Raw genomic sequence first — 20,121 nt, forward strand, 5'->3', positions numbered from 1 at the left:
TGTCCCCAGGGATGTCGTGGAGGCGGGCAGGGGTCCACGCGCGTACCCGCGAAGGCTGAGGCTCGCGGGGTGGGGTGGGGGGGAGGGATAAGAGGGAGACAGTCGGCGACCTCCGGAACTCCCGCGGGAGTGGGGGGGCGGCTCCGGGGATCCTGCGGGGCCTTCTAGGTCTTCGGACGTCGGGGAGTGTGGGGGTTCGCCGAGGCTCGGGGTCTCGCTGACCCGTTCTCCCCCGCCCGTCCGGAACAGGCCGCCGCGCTCCCCAGCCTGTGGGCCCCAGCGCTAGGCAGTTCCTGGCGCGGCTGGACGCGCGCCCCCTGGCGGCCAGAGCCGCGGCCGATGTGGCGGCGCTGGTACGCAGGGCGGGGGCCACATTGGGTCTGCGCCCCAAAGATGTGAGTGCAGGTGGGGGTGGTGAGGGGCCGGGAGCGGGGGCGGACTGGAAGCTGGGCTCCCAGGGGGCTGGTGTGAGTTAGGAGGACAGGTCTTGGAAGGGGATTCGAGGGCGCGGGGCCTTGGGTTATCCTAGAATATTCCTAGGAGGTGACACTGGGAGGGTTAAGGCAGTAGGTGAGTGTTGGAAGATTAGTTGAGGGTGTGAGGATCCCCATCAGGGAGGCTTTGAATGTCATTCCTGAGGAAGCAGGGCCTGGAGAAGGTGGAGAGCGAGCACCAAGTTAACGGCGGGCCTGGAATACTAGTGTAGAGGGTGGAGCCTATAAATGCAGTGTGGCTGGTATCTCAAAATGTCAGGAATTGGTTGAGATTTATAGGCTATTAAAGGGTGGATCCTGGAACGTTCAGGAGTCAAATCCTGGGGTTGCACCCTCCAAGGTGGGCCTATGCTTTATATGAGGTGCAAGGTCCCAGTGTAATTAGAAGGAGGTAGGAAGGTGTGGGGAATGATTCAAATAGCCAGGGCCGGGGTTATTAAATCAGGGTCAGGACAGTTATTTCAGTCTGTGGAGACTAGTTAAATGGGCAGGCAATCCTGTCTGTGCAGTCCAGAGGCAAGTCAATGAGATGAGGCTAGAATGGTAACTCACCAGGCAGGACCTAGGCAGTTTACATGGAGTTCAACCCTGGATTCCCTCCATTCATCCCCCAGCCATTAGCGATCTGGATTCTGCAGACATAGAGGTCACGGACAGTCGCCTGCCTAATCCCACTTTCGTGGAACACCGGCCCCAGGTACCACCTAGTCCTCCTAATCCAGGCCACCTGCCGGGAGACTGGCAATGTATGTACACTCCTGTCCTTACTCTAGCATCGTCGGTCAGAGACCTTGGGGACATCCACTGGGCCACCCCAAGTGAATCAGATTAAGCCACGTCATGCTTCAAAGTCGCCCCAGGCCTCTGGTCCGTTCTTTGTGGAGCTGGTTCGCGGTTCTGCAGGCTTTGGCCTCACGCTGAGTGGAGGCCGAGATGCGGCCAGGGACACTCCCCTGGCAGTGCGGGGGCTGCTGAAGGATGGGCCAGCACAGCGCTGCGGTCGCCTGCAGGTGAGCCTGCCCTCTTCCTTGGTCAGGGTGCTCTCCACCTGCCCTTCCTACAACACCCCTCGCCTTGTACTCTTACAGGCTGGTGACCTCGTGCTTCAAGTCAACGGAGAGTCAACTCAGGGTCTCACCCACGCCCAAGTCGTGGAGCGGATTCGCAGTGGCGGCCCCCGGCTGCACCTGGTGCTGAGCAGGCCTCTTGAGACCCACCCCAGCAAGCCTGAGAGGGGGGGAGGACCCCGGAAAGGAGATGGTGGGTTTCCCAGGGGAGAGGGATCTGGGATCTGTAAAGGGAAGGAGAGGGTCACAAAATAGAGGGGCTGGGGTACTGGGTGAGAAGGGTTTGGTGGTCTCAGTGGGGAAGGTTGGGAGTTTGGTGTCTGTGAGGGGGTCATGGCATCCTCAAAAGTGGGGGTGAGGAGGGGAGGGTCCCAGGATGAGAAGGTACTGAGAGGGGGGAAGAAGGAAGGGGTTTGGGTGAAAAAGCAGGTGTTCGGAAGGAAGCGTGGCCAAAGGAGGGGAAGGCTGAGTGGGAAGGCGATGCAGAGGGTAGGGGACCTAGTTCCTAAAGACAAGGGCTCATAAGGGGAAGGGTTGGGAGTAGAGGAGTGGGTTGTGCAATGGGAGACTTTAGGGACTAGATGGAGGGTTTGATTTCCTTTGGGGTTGTGGGAAATGATTTCTGAGGGTTGAGGGGTTCTGGATCCAGGAGGGGCAGGGTCTCTGGAAAGGAGGTGCTGTGTGTCCTGAGGGGTAGTGTCCGTTCCTGAAGGACCTGTCCAGGCCTTGATGGAAGGTTTTTACAAGGGCGGGGTCTCTGTCTCAGCATTTGGAGTCTTCTGGCCACCTTCAGGCAAGGGGCCAACTCTCTATACACCCCCCCCAATCTAATCTGCGTTCCTACTATTCCCAGATCGCAGCCCAGATCCTGGGGGACCAGAGGCTACGAGGTCTCCTAGCGCCAGCGCTTCCCCACTTGATCACCCTCAATCCCGTACAACGCCCAAGACCCGGCCCAGCCTGGAGCCCAGCCCAGAGGGGGCAGGGGACGGCCTTGTGGTTCCTCTGGAGCGCCGCACGCAGGACCCAGACGACCGATCCCCGGGTTCCCCGGGACCCTGGCTGGTGCCGAGCGAGGAACGGCTCTCGCGGGCTCTGGGTGTCCCGGCGGCCACGCAGCTGGCCCTGGAGATGGCAGCTGGAAGGCGGAGGCACTGAGCATATCTGACGGCTGCGTGCTCACTTGGTACTGCCCCACCTGGATCCCGCGGGCTCCGTGCGCCGCGCACTAGCATCGCCAGCAGAACTGCCACTTGGCCTCGTCCCCCCTCCTGCTGTTCAGTCGACCAGCCCGAGTTCCCCTCGCGGTGTCAGTGGTATGGCCCTCCCTCACCGCCAGCCTGCACTTCTTGTTTCGGGCGGGGGAGGTAATAAATCGGTCCGCTCTGTCTTGACTTGCCAGGTGCTCTAGGCGGGGTGGGGCTCTCCAGTCCACCCGGTAAAGGAGGGGGGAGGGTCAATCCCGAGGTGAGAAGGGCTTCTTCTTGCAACCACTGACAAGTACTGTTCCTTTCATGCCTCTAGAGGGGTCTCTGCTTCTGCCGGTCCTCAGCCTGGCTGGGTTCTCCCCGTTCCATCTCCCTTCACCAACTCCTGTTTCTCAATCCACTCATTGATGTCATCTCGGAGGTGTTCAGGGCTCAGATAATTATTGCGCGTGGCGTGGGGAATGCAGAGGTGGGCCTGTTGTGGCGAGAGTACACCAGTCTACCCACAGCCCTGGCCCTGAATCACCCAGACTCTCCAAGGCGGGCCGGATAGCAGGGCTAGGAGCTGGGTGGCTTCCTTCGCCGGGACCTGCGGTCTCTCACTTCCGGCCTGACACTTTCAGAGCCAGGGCTGGGGCCCTGGGCCCCTTTCGGGCGGGGCGGGGAAGGTGTGAGTCAGCGGGCCCAGCTAAAAAAAGCTGTTAGAACCTTTGCGCTGCGCCCCCCTCTTCCCTAGATGGCGACGAACTGCAGCCGGGCTTGTGTGCACATGCCACACGCTGGGCGTTCCCGGGCCTGGGAGAGGCCAGTTCCTCCATCCTGGGAACAGAGCCCTAAAGCCCAGGCTTCCATGGCCAGCGGGACTCCGAGCTGGGTAGCCCCAAAGCCGGCGCTGGTTGAGGCCAGAAATGGCCAGTCACCTTCGCTGTTACCACATCCTGAACACTTGGCCCCATCTCCCCAACAAAGAGGGAAGCTGGGGAAGCGAGAAGGACCTGCAAAGCCAGGCTGGGAGTTGGGGTATAAAGCGGTGAAGATGTAAACCCTTGAATGGTGAGCACTGTAGACATTGTGGGGCGTGCGCTGCCCCTGACTCAGAGCTGGGTTAGGTATGGCTCTACAGAAGTAAGGAAAGGCCTCCTGAGCCCAGCTCAGGAGACTAATAATAGTAACCCAAGCCACCATTTACTTAGCTTATCCCGGGCTACTGGCTTCACTTCTTCTGTATCCATCAGGTTACACATCTATATGATATGCCTATTTCATAGGGGAGGGAAGTGAGGCCCAAAGACTATACAGTGGGGCCTTCACTTACGAGTTTAATTCGTTCCGGGACCGAGCTCATTAAGGAGCTCGTTAACTCAAATTACTCTATCAACTCAATGCAAAATATCGGCGGAGAGACAGCTGGTATCTCAAAAAACTCGTTAGTCGGGACACTTGTAAGTCAAGGCCCCACTGTATATGGCTGGGGGAGGGGTTGTCGAAACGAGATCTAATGAAGGCCTGATTCCCAAGCCTTAATCTCACCTGTATTTGACAAGTACTAATGGACTCCAACTGTTTACCTTGTGCTGTGTGCGATAGGCACTGGGGAGATGTTGGGGGGAAAACAAAGATTTTAATCCCTGTGTAGTTGGTGTGCTGGGGGGCAGACATGTCAGAACAGTCAAGAAAATGAATAATATCAGAAAGAAGGGAGAGTTATGAAGACAGCAAAAGGAGGTTATGTTGGGGAAGGTAATTATGGTGGGTTGCTGGCCTCTTTGAAGACATAACACTTGAGCTGAGACCTGAATGACTGGAAGCGAGATGTATAAAGAACTGGGACAAGTGTGTTGACAGCATCAGGAACATCAGGTGCAAAGGCCCCAATGAAGAGCAGAGTATGTTATGTTCTAGAAACTCAAGCACAGCACGTCTTCAGTCTTCACACAGTTGGAAAGCACACACTGAGCCCTAGGGAAGTATGCTTCATCCACCCCTTCTGCTACCCAATCACTCTTTCACAGGGCTGAAAGAGGGGAGGCCCTTCTTTGGTTTTGAGGGACCAGAGCCTAAGGGAAGGAAAGCGTGAAAGCCCTTCGGTTGAACTATCCTGGCCTTCCAGCCACAGCTCTCTCCTCAAATGAGCTGAAAATAAAAACCAATGTCCAGTCTAGAGAGTGTGCTCCCAGCACACCTAACCAGGTGCCTGTCTCACATGCAGAAACCCAGGCTGAATCAGGAGAAATTACTTGCTCAGGGCAACACACTCTCCAAAGGCTGTCAGCCTTGTCACCCTGCCTGGCACCCCAAGAGCCTTCCCCCCATCTTGGCCAAGCTCCCAGCAATAAAACTCCTGTTCCTTTTCCATTCTTCATCGAGGGCTGGGCTGACAGCCCCTTGCCTCAGAACCGGAAAAGCAGACTTCCCTAGGATTGCAGAACAGAGTATCAGACACACCCTGAGCTGGAACACTATTCACAGTGTTTGCCCCCGTTCACTGAGCAGATGCTCACCAGGCCCTGTTTCCTCTCGGCCTGTGCACCACTGCAGTCCGATTCCCATCACTGCCAAGAGGTTTATTCCACGTCCGAGATCCTTTATCTGCAATTCCCAAGTCCCCACAGCTCTGGAAACCGAGTTTCCCCACAGTTTGGAACCATTTGTTACAAAACCGGATCTGGCTTAATGAGGCACACTTTTCTGTCCTACTTTATTCCACTTATAGTGAAAGTCCACGCCTTTGCTTGAGGAAATATTAAAATGCTTAACACACACACACACACACACACACACACACACACACACGGCAGTTTCACCCACCACTGACTGTTAATACACCGTATATGCACTGGGAAAATATTTTTTAAAATATATTTTTATTGATTTCAGAGAGGAAGGGAGAGGGGCAGAGAGAGAGAAAATATCAATGATGAGAGAGAATCATTGATTAGCTGCTTCTCCCCTACTGGGGATCAAGCCTGCAATCCTTTCAGTCCGCAGGCTGACGCTTAGCCAATCCAGCTAGGGTTGCACTGGGAAAATTTTCCAAAATTCGAAATATTCCGAATTCTGGCAACAGACCTGGGTTTCACCAGGGCCTCCACCGTTTGTTTGTTTGTTTGTTTACAGCTAAGGAAACCCAGTCAATCCTTCCCAAAGGCAAACTCCCCTGGGTTCTGAGTTGAGGCAGCCCTGGGAACATTGCATTCTAAAAGGGCAAAGGGTTTCACCATTACCTTTCAAGGTACCCCGAAGTGCCAAGTCTCAAAGGCTGGCACCTCCGGAGATGGGGCGCCCCGGGTGGCTGCGCTCCGGGTGGGGACGATCCTTGGCGGGCGGGGCGAGGGGGCTTCCGGGGCGGCAGCCACCTGGCCCGGCCCCCTCAGGCCCCGCCCGCTTCTGCTTGGCTTGGTGATTCACTCCCTCCTTCGCCCCAGGGCCCCCTTCCCGGCCAAACGGAGGGCAAGACGGCTGGGTGTGCAGTGTCCACGAACCCACGAGAAACCGAGCAGATCGTCCGCGCCCCCAGGGACTCCGGCCCACGCCATGGCGGACTCCGAGCGCTTCTCGGCCCCCGGCTGCTGGGCCGCCTGCACCAACTTCGCGCGCACCCGCAAGGGAATTCTTCTGTTTGCTGAGATTGTGAGAGTCCCGGGACTGGCGGGTGGGCAAGGGCGGGGTGGAGTGGCTGGATCACGCGGAACCCGGCAGCCCAGGCTGAGGAAGGCGCGTGGCCGCGGGTGCTGGGCAGAGGGACGGGGGAAGTGGGTTAGTGGCCGAGGCCCGAAACCAGGGGCGCAGGGCGAGTCGGTGGGGTTTGGAGAAGGTGGTCGGGAGTTGCTGGGCCACGGGGTGAGGCCAGGGGTCCATGGTGCAAATGGGGAGCGCAGTGGAGGGAGACCGCGTGGACTCATCTGTGGGCTCAACGGAAGGGTCCTAGGGGGCTGGGAGGCGGGGGACCTCCTGTGGCAGGGCGTGGCGCGGCCCGAGCGCTGTCGGGCGGGCTGGCGGGACGCCCAGGGGCGGGGCCTGTTGGGGTGGAGCCCCGAGCTAGTCCTCCGGGTTGGGCGCCCAGCCGTTCAATGGTTCTTTCTGGCCCTTCTGTGGTGGGGCGGGAGGGCCTTAGCTGCTCCCCCCCCCCCCTCAAAGTGGACGCCGCATTTGAGTCACTTGTGAAAGGGTGCGGTGCCTTTAACCGGAGCCCTGCCCCTCTGGTGTCACTCTCACTGCTTCCCAAAGGGGTTGCCTGGGGAACTGCACGTCCTGCCCGCCCCAGGCTGGCTCCAGCACTGCTCACAAAACACCTGGCGGGGCCACTCCCAGCAGGCCGCCCCTATCTTAGAAGGGAAAAGGGGAAACCGAGGCACCCAACTCTACCCTTCCTAGCTGGGTGACCCTGGGCAAGTCACTTAATATCTGTTTCACTTTTCTCATCTATAAAATAAAGATACTAATAATAGTACCCAGCTTATTAGGTTGTAGGGATGATTAAGTGAGTTAATACTTGTACAGCTCTTAGAACAATGTTGGGAACACAATGAGCACACAGTAAGTGTTTAGCTATGATTATTTGTCATCTTCCCAGATGTCCTGGTAGGCATTTGAGTTTGAGACCCCTGATTTTTTAAAAGATATATTTGTATTGATTTCAGAGAGGAAAGGAGAGGGAGAAAGAGATAGAAACATCAATGATGAGAGAGAATCATTGATTGGCTGCCTCCTGCACGCTCCACACTGGGGATTGAGCCTGCAACTGGGGCATGTGCTCTGACTGGGAATCAAACTGTGACCTCCTGGTTCATAGGTCGATGCTCAACCACTGAGCCATGCCGGTTGGGCCAAGAGACCCCTGATTTTAACCCATCCCCTCAGCCCAGGGAGTTGATGGAGGTCCCCTTCCTCATGTCATCCTTCCAGATACTGTGCCTGGTGATTCTGATCTGCTTCATCGCTTCCACATCAGCGTACGTCTCTCTGTCAGTGGTTGAGATGGTCCTTGCTGCTGTCTTCTATGTCATCTACATGTGTGACCTGAACACCAGGATAGGGATCATCAACTGGCCTTGGAGTGTGAGAAAGGGGACAGAAGTGGCTAGGCTAGGGAGGGGCCTCAGCACCTGGGATTGTCCTGGGAACTCTGGATGCTGACTTCCCTGCTCTCTCTACTCCTTACAGGATTTCTTCCGAACCCTCATAGCGGCCATCCTCTACCTGATCATCTCCATCATTGTGCTCGTGGAGCACAATAACAGCTCCAAAATCATCGCCGGGGTAAAGACACACACACACACACACACACACACACACAGAGATTTGAGGATCTAGGGGCCATTTCTGTCTCTGCTTCTGGCAGAAAGTGTATGATCCACAACAGGCCACACTTGTCCTCAGGGTCTGCAGGAAAGTCTGGCCAGACCCTTGATTTCCTCTCAAGATCAATATTTGCTGTAAAGGGCCATCCCTGGCCTGACACAGTATCTTTGTCAACACGCTAGACTGCCATCTGCTAGAACTTTGTTTCACATGTGCACTGGGAATGGTGCCACTTATATGTGGGGCCACCACGTGGCTCTCCTGAGTTGAGCAGTACTAGGAGAAGGGAGAGTTGGGGTAGAGTCCAGTTTCCTGACCTTTTCCTGGGGCTCTCTGGCTTCCCAACCTGGGGCTTTAGTCGCCATCCCTTCATGGGGCAGTCACCGGAGGTAGTAGATACATGGAGGTAAAGAGGCTGAGTAGGCTGACCAGCCTAATCCAACGCCCCTCACTTTCATCCCCACTTCCAGGTGGTGGGCCTAATTGCTGCGTGCCTCTTTGGCTATGATGCCTATTTCACTTTCCCCTTGAAGAAGCAAAGACATACAGCAGCCCCTACTGGTAAGTAAGTGTGTGTGTGTGTGTGTGTGTGTGTGTGTGTGTGTGTGTAAGGGGGTGTTGTTGAGGAGGTTGAGAGAAGGAAAGGGGACTCCCCAGGGCATGAATGCCAGCTCTGTCCCTTATTGCTACTTATGGCTTTAGTACCAACAAGCACCATACGCTTCAGTATTCTTGTTTGTAAAGTGGGCATATGGATCCAACCTGCTTTCTCTCTTTTCCTCACTTGCAGGCCCTACAGATGGCCCGGTGTAGGTGAACTTCCTTGATTTCTCTCTGCAACCTGCAAATAACTTCCATGGAAATCACTGCTCCCCACCCCTACAAACACTCCTAGCCAACTCCCAGCCTCCTATTGAGGTAAAAGTGCCTTTATCTGAAGAATTTGTCTTCCAGCCTGCCAATCAACCCTCCTGGGTGTGGCCACCTTTATGGGTGTGCCTAGGTTCCCCTACTGAAGTATCTAGAAGCAGACACTAGTTCTGCCAGAACTATGCCCCCACCTAAACCGCAAAATGAGGGAGAAGGGTGCTTCAGCTTCAGACTCCAGGCCCCAGGTTGTGACACACTGCAAATAACCTCAGTGTGGGAGGTGGTTCTGTGGAGGGATAAATATGAATAAATAATAAACAGATTGTTAGAATATATGGTAATGAATAAGTTAATCCTTTGATCAAATGTGGATATCTCAAGCATCAGGAGGGGGAAAATAGGGAAGGGAAGCAGCTGGAGCAAAGAGGTAAAGAAGCCAGGCCTGTTTTACACCAAATATTAAGACACTTCAATAGTACGGAGGTAGAAAGGAAGGGGATTTATTCTCAAGTCTCGAGAGTGGAGAAATGGAGCCCTCCAGGACAGCCTCGCCTTCAAGCCACTATGCAGTTCTTGTCTCTGGCCTGGCGAGGCGTCCCTGGCCCCGAGTTCTCGGGGACCATTGGAGATGGAGAGTTGGGGGTCTTTGTTGCAGTGTCCTGAGCAGACAGGGGCCTGGTCAGGTGTGGGGGCAGTGGGATGCGTTCCCCCAGGAAGAAGCCATCATCCTCCGAGGACTCTGAACTGGAGCTGGAGGGGGAGCTGGAGCAAGATTCGGAGTCCGATCCTAAGTTACATTGATGGTGAAGTCTGCCAGACCTGCGTCTGCGGTGATGATGGTGGCGGCGACGTGTGGGGGCCTTGGGAGGGGGACTGCGAGGCCTGCGGCGCTGAGCTGGAGGCGCACTCAGGGTCCGCCGAGGGCCTCCATCAGACACCAGAGGTTCCCGGAAGCTGACTCGAGGGGCACTTTGGCGACTGAAAGAATCATCTTCAGGGTCCAAATGGCCGGGGGTCCCTGGGGGTGGCTCGGGGGCGCTGCGGAGCCCCAGCTCGGGCATGGAGTGGCGGTGAGGGGCCCCTCTCAGAAAGCGGGTGGGCTCCTCGGGGCCCGCAGCTGGAAAGAGAGATGGAGGGAATCCCCGTATGTATCTGCCTCCTCCCAGAGGAGCCCTGTAGAAGGGCCTTCTCCTTTCCCCTTTCCATCAGGACTGGGAAAGTGGGGGCAGGGGTCGGAGAGGGCAGCGAAGTAGGGAGTCCGGGAAATCGGAGGCCTGGGACAGGCTCTGAGTGGAGGGGAGGGAGGTTGGAATGCTGGAGGAGCAGGACTGGGTGGGTGAGGGGGCGTGGCTTCTGGTGGAAGGGGCGTGGCATAGGCTGGAGCAGATTAGATTTTCGATAGGGTGGAGGGTACAGGGTTTGGAGAAAAGGAGGAGGAACTTGGGCTGAGGCAGGTACCAGTTGAGGTAGGGGAGGGCCTTGTATAGAAGGGAGCGGACAGGGTTCAAGAGGAGGTGTAGTTTGGGTGCAGCCCAAGCCTGGGATGGTTTGGGGGCGGGGCCATGGGTACAGCAGGTGAAGGGACTGGGCGAGTCACCCCCGAGGGACCAGGGGTTGGTAGGGGAGGGACTCAGAGGGGCTGGGCAGGACTCCAGGGTTAACTAACCAGGCTCGACCTCAGTGCTGGTGCCTTTGGTGGAGGTCTCCGACGGCCCCTCCACAGCAGAGAAAGAGGCTGTGGAGGCTTCGAGGGGTGCGGAGACTGTGCCCGCGCTCCAGCTGCGGCGGCCAGGCCCGGAGTCCGTGGGCTCGGACCCCAGGCTGCAGGCTCGAGAGCAGAAGATTAGGCCCCGGCGTGGCAGAAAGGGGTGACCCAGCAGGGCTCGCCCGCAGCGACTACAGCAGAAGCAGCGGTCTGAGGCGTGCCAATGCTGGCCCTCATAAGCCATCTGGCCCTGGTCCAGGCCTGCGGGGACACCGTGAAGGGGGAAACTAAGACAGAGCCCCCCAGCATGTCCCACCCTGCTCAAATGGGGCCCTTCTGAAGAGAGCAGGAATCTGAAGCAGGGTACCCCAAGACTCCTCCTACCCCCCACCTCTCCAAAATGGCGCCCTTTGGAGAAAACAGGAAATCCCAGGTTTGGTCCTCACCCCAGGGTACCTCAAACTGGCTGATTAACATCTCCTTCTCCCCTACTCTTTCTTTCCCAGGGTCCTCCCTCCCAGAGTGGGAACTGGGCACTGGACTCTAAGCTGTGAATCAGGCTTAGACAGTAAGGTGACTTCAGATGGAAGGACAGTGGATTTAAAGAGGCCTGCGTGTGCGGACAGGGCATGGTAGGGCGTGGCCTTGGTGGGAAAGAAGTGAATCTTAGAGAGCAGGGTGTGGTAGAAAGTATGATGTACCTAGGCCAGCGATTTTCAACCTTTTTCATCTCATGGCACACAAAAACTAATTACTAAACTTCTGCAGCACACCAAACATATTTTTTGCTGATCTGACAAAAAATAGGTATAATTTTGATTCATTCACACCAGACGGCTATTGCTGTGTTGGCTGTTGTCCTTTTTTTTTTTTTTTTTTTACAAACTAAGGGAAAAGAGGTCAGTGCCCCTGACTAATTAGTTAGGCAATGCATGCTTTTAAAAACTCTTGCCGCACACGAGTTGAAAATCACTGAGCTAGGTTGATGGAGAGTCTTAGAGAATAGGGTACAGCTTAGGAGCATAGGAGCTAGGCCAACAGGGTAGCTCTGGGGTACTGGGAATTAGAGGGCACTCTGGAGGTGGGCCCAAATGTGTAATGGTGCCTAGTACTGTGTAGGAAGGTTTAGAAAGTATGGCCGGATGGGGGATATCAGTGATGGGACCTGCAGTGAAAGGTATAGGGCTATGGTGCTTGGGCTAGACTGAAAGTATGGGGATAATGGTGGCAGGACCTGGAGGACAGAAAGAATGGAGGGGGCAGGGGGTTGTGGCCGAGATGTTAATCCATCCCCCTACCCAATGCCATGTTCACCCACCGATGTGCTCCCCACAGCCGTCACAGTACTCCGCATGGCGGGCCTCGTAGCAGGCGCAGCAGTGAGGACGGCTCTGGCGCATGACGTAGCGCTGCCCTCCTAGGGATGCTTCACACTCGAAGCAGCAGAAGTGACCCATATGCCAGTGCCGGCCCTCGGCCTCCGTGCACTCAGGGGAGAAGATGATCTGGGGGTGCAGGACATCTGTGGCCGTCAGCAGGGCCTTCCCTGGCCCTGCCCGCCCTCTGCTCCCTCCCCTGGGCAGTAAGGCATCACCTCATCACAGGCTTGGCAGCGTGGACGCAGGCGTTCGGCATGGTGGCGACCACAGTAGACCTTGCCAGCATGGTAGAAGTAGATGAGATCCACCAGCAGCTCCCGGCAGGTGGAGCACACAAAGCACTGAGGGTGCCAGCAGGCACCCAGGCCTGCTCGGCTGGCAAACACCGCGATGTCTCCACCTCCGATCTGCTTCCCGCACTGCCAGATGACAGATAGGCACGGTTACCCTCACCAACATAGTTAGATGGGGGATCAGCCAAGGTGTGTATCATACTAGGGCCTTCCCCATGGCAGACCTTTGTGACTGGCCTTACCCACAGGGTAACTTTGAGACAGGGCCTGCCTACATGGGGGGAGGAAAGTGCCTTAGAAACTGACCCTGTGTCTGTGGGAAACCTTAGAGACAGGCCCTACTCATCGTGGGTGGCCTTAAAGGAGGTCTTGAAACCACAGAGCCAGGCCAGGCCCAGGGGGAACCTTAGCAACAGACCTCACCTAACAGTAGGATGTAAGGTCAGGCTCCAACCACGGAGGGGAGGGTGCTTTAGAGATAAATCCCACCCACCACCTGGCTCTAGAGACAGGCCCTGCCACTGTGGGTGGGTTCTTAAGGACAAGTCTCCACCACAAGAGGATCAGACAGAGAGCCCCACATCCACCGTGTGGAGGGCAGGAAACGAATAGAGAAGGTCCATTGGGGCCTCCTTAGAGACAGACCCAACCCAACAGAGGGATCTGAGGAACAAGTCCCATCTACCAGGGAGCCCTACACACAGACATCGCTGGCCAGGAAGGCCTTAGAGGCGGTCCCTGCCTAACAGTGGGATAGGGACTTGGGTCCTGCAACCCAGGGCTTGGAGCAAAGGCACCACTCACCCGCCGAGGCCTTTCATGGCTCACCTCCTCACAGATGGCCCCAGTGATGGTCACTGGGAAGATGCGCACAGTGCCACGCCCCAGGTTCTCCCGTTTCCGCTGCTGGCTGAAGGCTCTGAGCTCTTTCTTCTCTTCCTCTACCAGTGCCGTGCAGTACTGGGCCTGAGGTAGTGAGGGTCAAACAGGCGCCTCCCCAGTTGTCTGCCCCCCAACCCCCTTTCAAATTTCCTCCATGCTCAAAAAGTTTACTTCAATGCCTCTGTATAGATGGTGCTTCCTGCCTGAAATACCCATCCCCGATCTCTCCCAAGTCCCACGAGTGGTTTTGCCAAGGAATGTCCCCTGCCCTTCAGACCTTTCATCTCAGATCAGCTCACCTCTGATCCTGCCCATTTCTTTCCAGCTGTGAGGCATTTGCCCAGGCTGTGCCCCCTACCTGACATGCCCTTTCTGTCTTCTCTCTCCTCACCTCACTGTCGTGTGGGGGAAGCTGGTGCAGCAGCTGCTTGATCCTGTATTTTTCCCCGGGACTGTTGACGTAGGGGACCTTGTCCTCTGGGAGGCAGCTGAAAAATTGGTATACCTGGGAGGACATGGGGGATGGGAGAAAACAACTGAGACGAGGGGTGATTGGAATGCAGTGGGATGGTGGGTCCCTACTTCTCTGAGAAAATTAAAATCATCAGAAGGAAATGTCTACTGACTCCCCCCATCTCTTCTTCCTAAGGGCTGGATCATTCCTGTCACCTCCCAAACATGTCAAGAGTTCGCTCATGTTGACCCCACTTTTCCCTCCTGCTACTGCTTCTCCTTCCCTTACAGCAAAATTCCTCAAAAGAGCTGTGTGCACTTATTGTTTCCACTTCCCCTCCTCCCAGTCTCTCTAGACCCCACTCCAGTCAGCCTTCCCTGCCCTTCCTCTAAAGCTGTTCCTGTCAGGGTCATTGATGACGTTCACACTGTTAAAGTAATTGTTCAGGTCTCAGTTCTCATCCAACTTGACCCATCAGTAGCACTGGACATAGCTAATGACTTCCTGGAAACACTGTGTTCCCTTGGCTTCCAGGACATCACACTGTCCTGGGTTTCCTCTTACCAAAAGGAAACCTATTGGCTTCTCCTTCTCTGTTCTTCTTTTAGTTCTTCAACTAAGTGGCCCTTAAATGTGGGAGGGTCCTCAGTCTCACACCTTGGTCCTCTTGCCTCTGTCTCCCTTCACTCCCTTGGAACCTCATGACTACCATAAGTCCATCTCATGGCTAAGGCCTCACGAATGCATGCCTCCAGCTCTATGATCTCTCCCTTGAGTTCCAAGCAAAGTGGCCACTCAGATGTCTAATGGGTACCTCAAACTCCAGATGCCCAAACCAAACTTATGCTCTTAGACCTCCAACATGCTCCTGCCTTGGTCTGATCCATCCACCTTTAAAGTCATCTTTGACTCCTTTCTCTCTCACATCCACAAACAAATCTCTCAGCTTTACTTTAAAATTACAACTGGAATCTGACCACTACTTACTCCTTCTACTGCCAGCACCATCATCAGCCACCTAGGCTATTGAAGTGCTCTCACTTTCATTGGTACCCTGCTTCCACCCTCACTCCTACAGTCTGTTCTACACTTGCCAGCCAGAGGGATCCCATTAAATCAGTGGTTCTCAACCTTCCTAATGCCGCGACCCTTTAATACAGTTCCTCATGTTGTGGTGACCCTAATTTCATTGTTACAAATTGAACATAATTAAAGCATAGTGATTAATCACAAAAACAATATGTAATTGTATATGTGTTTTCCGATGGTCTTAGGCGACCCCTGTGAAAGGGTCGTTCAACCCCCAAAGGGGTCGTGACCCACAGGTTGAGAACCTCTGCATTAAATCCTAAGACAAATCATATCCCTTCTCTGCTCACAAATCTCTTGTGGCTTCTCCCTCATTCAGAGTAGAAGTCCAAGTCCTCTCCATGTCCCCGCCACCTCTCTGACCCCACCTCCACCTCATCACTCTCCTTGTTGCTCACTCTGCTCCAGTGTACTGGTATTCTCACTGTTCCTCATACATGCCAAGAACACTCCTGCCTCAGGACCTTTGCATTAGCTATTCCATTTCTCTAGATCTCTCTAACCTAGTATTTCTGCATGGTTCACTCTCATGTCCTTCAGGAAGCTCAAACATCATATTCTCACAAAGGTTTACCTGGACACCCTATTTACAATCCTAACATCTCTCTCCACCCCCCAACTTCCCTGCTTTTCTTTAATCCATAGACCTTACACTATATGACATTATTGGCTCCCCTCAGGAATTTAACCTCTACATGGATATATATATATATTAGTATGCATATATATATATATATAATTAGTATGCAAATGGTCATCATGCCCTCACACCGTAACGACCGATCAGCAGGAGGCTGCATCCCCGCCTGGCGCCAGCTGGGGATGTGACTGACGCTGCATCCCCACCCAGCATGGGGGTGGGGCCGGCTAGGTCTGGGTCTCTCGCGATTTAGAGGCGCACATGCATGGGTGGGGACTTGACTCTGGGTCCTCCAGTGTGCCCTAGACTCTGACAGGAGGGAGCCAGATACCTGCACCCAGGACCCACACACACAGCAGGATGGCAGTGGTTAGGGATGATCAGGCCGGCAGGGGAGAGCAGTTAGAGGCATCAGGCCAGCAGGCAGAGGCGGTTAGGGCCAATCAGGCAGGCAGAGAGGCGAGCGGTTAGGAGCCAGCGGTCCCAGATTGTGAGAGGGTGCAGGCCGGGCTGAGGGACCAACCCCATCCCCCCCTGCACGAATTTCATGCACCAGGCCTCTAAGTATATATATATATATATTGTATTTTGTTCACTGCTGTGTCCTCACAGCACCTAGAACAGTGTCTGACATGCAGTAGGTGCTCAATAACTGTTGAACGGGTTAATCAATGGAGATGTGAATGAAGTGCTACGATAAGCCCTGAGGTAAGGGGTAGAACAGGAATGGGTGAACAGGCCCGAGGAACTGGCCCAGTGATCTCTCAGGGTTTCCTTCAAGTTTTGGGGGGCTGATCACCTCTAGATCTCAGAGGGGTCAGAAAGATAGGCACAGTCTAACCACACACCCTAGTGTTGCCCCAGAAATAGGTTTCTACTTGAGTGTGTGTGCACCCACTGGAGAGCAACAGTGGATGGTGCCTTTTGGTCACCTGCTCCGGCTTGAGACCAGGGGGCACCCAGGCATATTCCTCTGAGGCACAGCCCGAGTCATCATCGGAGATGGAGTGGCGCTGGAAGTCTGAGATGAGCCGACACATGATGCGTTCCAGGTCCACAGGCACTGCGTGCACAGCATGCTCCTCCCGAGGGCATTTGCAGTGCTGGCAGATCTTTCTGAGGGGGCCAGGATGGGGGTCAATTACTAAGGGTAGCCCACTTGGACCCTTTGACAGCCCAAGAAAGTCCAACTGAGGGGCAGGGACATGCAGATGATCACCCCAAAGGATTCTGGGCCTGGGGGTGGGGCTGTGAGCCTGGGTGGAGGAGGTGAAGAGATGGAGCTGTGGGGTCTCAAGGCCAGCTCTGACTTTCAGCTCTGGGACTTGGGCCTGAGTAGGGCTGGGGTTCTGAGTCTGAGATTGGAGTTATACATCTAGGGGCTGCCCCTCAGGAGAGGCTCTGGACATTTTTTGGGGAACTTTCCCTGGAGGTGGGCTCTAGCCTGTATTGAGCCTCAGAACTTTCGGATAGGGCTCTGTCTGTAGTACATTATGGGTTGTTTGGGGTATCGAGCTCCAGGAGTTAGGGCACAGGGGTCTGGGAGAGGAGTTCCAAACTCAAGAAGGGGGGTGGAGGACCAAAGGTCTCCCTAGGGATAGGACTCAGGCTGGAGGAAGGACACTTCTGGGGCGGGGCTGTGTCGTGGGTGGAGCTCTCCTGGGAACCAGACAATAGGGAATGAGTCAGGGGGCGGGGCTCTGAATCAGAGCGTGAGGCTTTTTCCCTGATTGAGCTTCCTCTGTGGACCACGGTCAAGCCAAGGGCGTGGCTTAAGTCTCTGAGGGTTTCCCTCCTGAGGGTGGAGCCCTGACAAAGGCAAGGCCCTGGGATGGTCACCTACCTCCAGCCATGCAGCAGAAAGCCAGGGCACTGCTCCCTGCAGGAGTTGCAGGGCTGGCCACGGTCTGGGTCCTCTGCCTCGGGAGGCTGTAGTAGGCGGGGGCAGACGCGGGGACCCCGCAGGGGCGGGCGCGGGGGCAGGGAGGGAGAAGTTAGAGCCCGCCTCTCCACTCCAAGGCTGGAGACCGCACGCTGGGGCCTGTCCTACCTGGGTAGCGCTGGGCAGGCTGGGGCAGCACACAGAACTCGGGGGAGGGGGACACAACAGAGGCAGAGGCGGGGCAGCTGAGGCCACCTCCCTCTATGCCTCCTTTTCAGGGAACTCCCCTCCCCAGGCCAGCCTCCAACTCCTCACACCCAGCCGGGACACCTCCCCGCAGCCACTGACTCCTCCAGGTCTTAAACACCTCCTCCAGAACTCAGAGTACTCTCCCCAGTCAGGGCAGAGTCCCTAATCTGGGTGTCTACTCCAGGCTTCATCTAGGCCCCCTCTCCATCCACGACACCAGCAGCACTCCAGTTCCACAGGGTAGAAGTCTAAGACGTCATCCTTACCTGGGATCTACACAGGAACCCCTCCCCCAAACCCTGGTTTCACCCAAGGGACTGGAGACCCTCCTGCAATGGAACAGGAGGCCCCCATCCATTCAGACACCCTCAAGAAGCCTTGGCTCTTACCCCTCATATCCTAGGACTATTCACTCCTCTGAACCACCAAATCCAGGCCCCACCTAGAGAACCCCGCCAAAGAAAGAGAGAGACCCTCCTATCTAGGAAGTCAAAGGCTCTCTGCTCAAGTGGAAGCCTGGAAGCCTTCTCACCCCAAATCCCAATCCCTTGACTCTCAGTATCCCGGCACCCCTGGAGTGTAGGACCTCACTCTTTAGTTCACCTTCCGCCAAGGTACAGGGCGAGGTTCCTTCCCTCAGAAGCTCAAAAGGTCCCTGCTCGATCCAGGAACCCAAGACCCAATCTTTTGGCCCTCAGAGACCCCTCCCATAATTCACACGAGAGGGAAACACACCAGGTCTTTGAGTGCTGCTAAAGGTGTGCGAAGAGGTGATTAGGGAGCGTGGGCCACCAGATTTCCATCTTCCTTCACCTACACGCTTCCAGCAGCCCCAGCCCCTCCGGTCTGGGAATTCTGGGGATGGGGATTCCCAAACCCTCCGTGGAGCGCCTCTTCGCTATCCCTATCCCTTGCCCCCTCTCCTGGGCCTCAGTTTACCCCTGACCCCCGCCGAGGCCCTGAGTCTCGCTCACCGCGCGCCCGGAGCGACGCCTCCGGGACCCACGCGCGAACATGGCGCGCCCGGGCAGGGTCAGGACGGGCCGGGTCAGGCGAAAGGAATTCTCGCGTCCGTCAGGCCACCGCGCGTCCTGCCTGGAAGCTCTGTTCCGTAAACCTGACACCGGCCAGGGGAGGAGCGCGCCCCGCAGCGCCCGCCCCTGGGCCTGCTGTCTCTCCCGGGCCAAGGCGCCCCCTGCCTAGAGGTGAAGGGCACGCATCCCAGGAACGCTGTGCGGGAGAGCTCCCCTGCCCTGCTGCGGCGCGCCCCAGAAACCCGAGGTGCCATATGGCCTCTCACAGGATATTTTAGGGATTGAAAGCTCTGTAGTGGAGGAGGGAGACTTGGTAGTGGCGATCTGACTGTCAGGAATGGGGCGATAGGGTTTGTATTGGCCCTTCGTGTCCATTTATCTTCGATCCTTATTTGGAGGAGGGGTTAAAGCCACCTCTTGGCCTCTTCCCCATTAGTGATGTTCCGAAGGACTCTTTCCCCTGTATGAATAGTGCAAGAATGGTCCCCAACTCCATTGCAGTCCTAGATGGTGCTCCCTCGTCCGTATCAGAGAGCTAAATCTTATACACCCCACACAGCCCTGCTCCCATCCCTTCAGAACCAGGATTATTTGAGATTTATGAGGAGGAGGTTAAAGTCACTGGCCAGGTTCCCATGTCCTCTCCCCCTCCCCCATTCTTACAGGCCCAGCTGTCATGCCCCCTAAATCCCGAGAAGGTCTAATAGCCTTTCCTCCCCTGCTCCCATTTTTCTCTCTCCAGTTAGCTATCCTTTTCCCTGAGCTCAGTCACAGAGCTGGGAGTCTCTCCATGTTCTACAGCTTTGCTGTGCCTCGGGGCAGCAATCAGAACGTGGGCGCCCGGCTGGGGTCTCTAATTAAGCCTGGTGGAGGCGGCGGTCAGCCGGGCCTTTCATCGCAGGCGCCAGGGATTTCCAGGCCCCATCCCGCGCCCCATTACGCACATCTCTGTCACTTCCCGCCTCTTCTGGCTCCAGGGCGGGGTTAAAGGGGATGAATGATTGGCTCCCCGCCCCCCTGTCTTGCAACCTACCTGGTCTCCCGGTTTTCCAGCTGCGGGGTAGGGGAGGCAAGGTTACGAAGAGACAGCAGGTTCTGAAAAATCCGAGGATATGAGTAGAGGGAAGGTCTCCCTGTGAAGTATGGGGTCCTATTGGAAACTCTTGAGGATTTGAGAACAAGGTGGGGAGGGCACGTGGCTAAGGGACCAGAGTTAGAACTGAGCCCTTGAAAGACAACTTTCTGTGGCCAGTAGTGGGGCACTGCACAGGGCCACTCCGAGCATGACCTAGGATGATCTGCAGGCGAGGCATCCCTTGGCCAAATGCTGTTGGGGGGCCTAAAATGATGAGGTGACTTGAACCTCCTCCAGCAGGTCAGTAGTGGTGAAGCTTCCTCTCACATCCTTTCTATCTCTTCCTTTGTGTCCTCCTAAAAAGACACACTGAGGCCCGGTGGGCGTGGTTGAGCATTGTCCCATGTACCAGGAGGTGGCAGGTTTGATTCCTAATTAGCATATGCCTGGGTTGTGGGCTCAATTCCCAGTGGGGAGCGTGCAGGGGGCAGCTGATCAA

General features: G+C 55.8%; 3 protein-coding genes across 6 annotated transcripts in view; 2 read left to right on the plus strand and 1 right to left on the minus strand.

Moving 5' to 3' along the window:
• The window catches only part of MAGIX (MAGI family member, X-linked), a 3,932-nt gene extending 1,004 nt beyond the window's left edge, over positions 1 to 2,928 (plus strand). The window contains exons 2-6 of the mRNA XM_006097231.3: positions 250 to 395; positions 1,108 to 1,191; positions 1,268 to 1,504; positions 1,583 to 1,754; positions 2,415 to 2,928. Coding sequence (XP_006097293.2) covers positions 250 to 395; positions 1,108 to 1,191; positions 1,268 to 1,504; positions 1,583 to 1,754; positions 2,415 to 2,719 — 944 coding nt within the window. The 3' untranslated portion in view covers positions 2,720 to 2,928. The remainder of the gene's footprint in view (positions 1 to 249; positions 396 to 1,107; positions 1,192 to 1,267; positions 1,505 to 1,582; positions 1,755 to 2,414) is intronic.
• A 3,266-nt stretch (positions 2,929 to 6,194) lies between these two features.
• On the plus strand, positions 6,195 to 9,275 carry PLP2 (proteolipid protein 2). The gene is made up of 5 exons (XM_006097193.3): positions 6,195 to 6,399; positions 7,675 to 7,827; positions 7,933 to 8,028; positions 8,541 to 8,631; positions 8,861 to 9,275. Exons 1-5 carry the CDS (start codon positions 6,304 to 6,306, stop codon positions 8,881 to 8,883), a joined length of 459 nt encoding a protein of 152 aa, XP_006097255.1. The 5' UTR covers positions 6,195 to 6,303; the 3' UTR covers positions 8,884 to 9,275.
• Positions 9,276 to 9,416: 141 nt separating this feature from the next.
• PRICKLE3 (prickle planar cell polarity protein 3) lies at positions 9,417 to 18,618 on the minus strand. Of its 4 annotated transcripts, none has more exons than XM_006097195.3 (9): positions 18,488 to 18,618; positions 17,226 to 17,311; positions 16,315 to 16,498; positions 13,591 to 13,704; positions 13,146 to 13,283; positions 12,240 to 12,443; positions 11,964 to 12,150; positions 10,607 to 10,906; positions 9,417 to 10,057 (listed from the first exon to the last, which is right to left on the minus strand). In XM_006097195.3, the coding sequence occupies exons 1-9, from the start codon at positions 18,527 to 18,529 to the stop codon at positions 9,495 to 9,497; spliced, it is 1,818 nt and encodes a 605-aa protein (XP_006097257.1). In that variant the 5' UTR covers positions 18,530 to 18,618; the 3' UTR covers positions 9,417 to 9,494. The 4 variants fall into 4 exon arrangements, with proteins under 4 accessions (XP_006097257.1, XP_023616705.1, XP_014318492.1 ...); XM_023760937.1 differs by lacking the exon at positions 18,488 to 18,618 and adding an exon at positions 18,249 to 18,474; XM_014463006.2 differs by lacking the exon at positions 13,591 to 13,704.
• Positions 18,619 to 20,121: the final 1,503 nt, after the last annotated feature.

Source organism: Myotis lucifugus, unplaced genomic scaffold, assembly GCF_000147115.1.
Source record: "Myotis lucifugus unplaced genomic scaffold, Myoluc2.0 scaffold_196, whole genome shotgun sequence".
Classification (NCBI taxonomy): Eukaryota; Metazoa; Chordata; class Mammalia; order Chiroptera; family Vespertilionidae; genus Myotis; species Myotis lucifugus.

Bases quoted from the DNA above. Each gene is read 5' to 3' on its own strand.
- PLP2 (XM_006097193.3), top strand. From the start codon at position 6,304: ATGGCGGACTCCGAGCGCTTCTCGGCCCCCGGCTGCTGGGCCGCCTGC. The intron at 6,400-7,674 runs GTGAGAGTCCCG...TCATCCTTCCAG, and splicing joins TTCTTCTGTTTGCTGAGATT to ATACTGTGCCTGGTGATTCT. The intron at 8,029-8,540 runs GTAAAGACACAC...CCCCACTTCCAG, and splicing joins GCTCCAAAATCATCGCCGGG to GTGGTGGGCCTAATTGCTGC.
- PRICKLE3 (XM_006097195.3), bottom strand. From the start codon at position 18,529: ATGTTCGCGCGTGGGTCCCGGAGGCGTCGCTCCGGGCGCGCG. The intron at 13,284-13,590 runs GTGAGGAGAGAG...TCACTACCTCAG, and splicing joins TTCCCCCACACGACAGTGAG to GCCCAGTACTGCACGGCACT. The intron at 10,907-11,963 runs GTGGGTGAACAT...GTGTCCCCGCAG, and splicing joins CGGCTGTGGGGAGCACATCG to GCCTGGACCAGGGCCAGATG.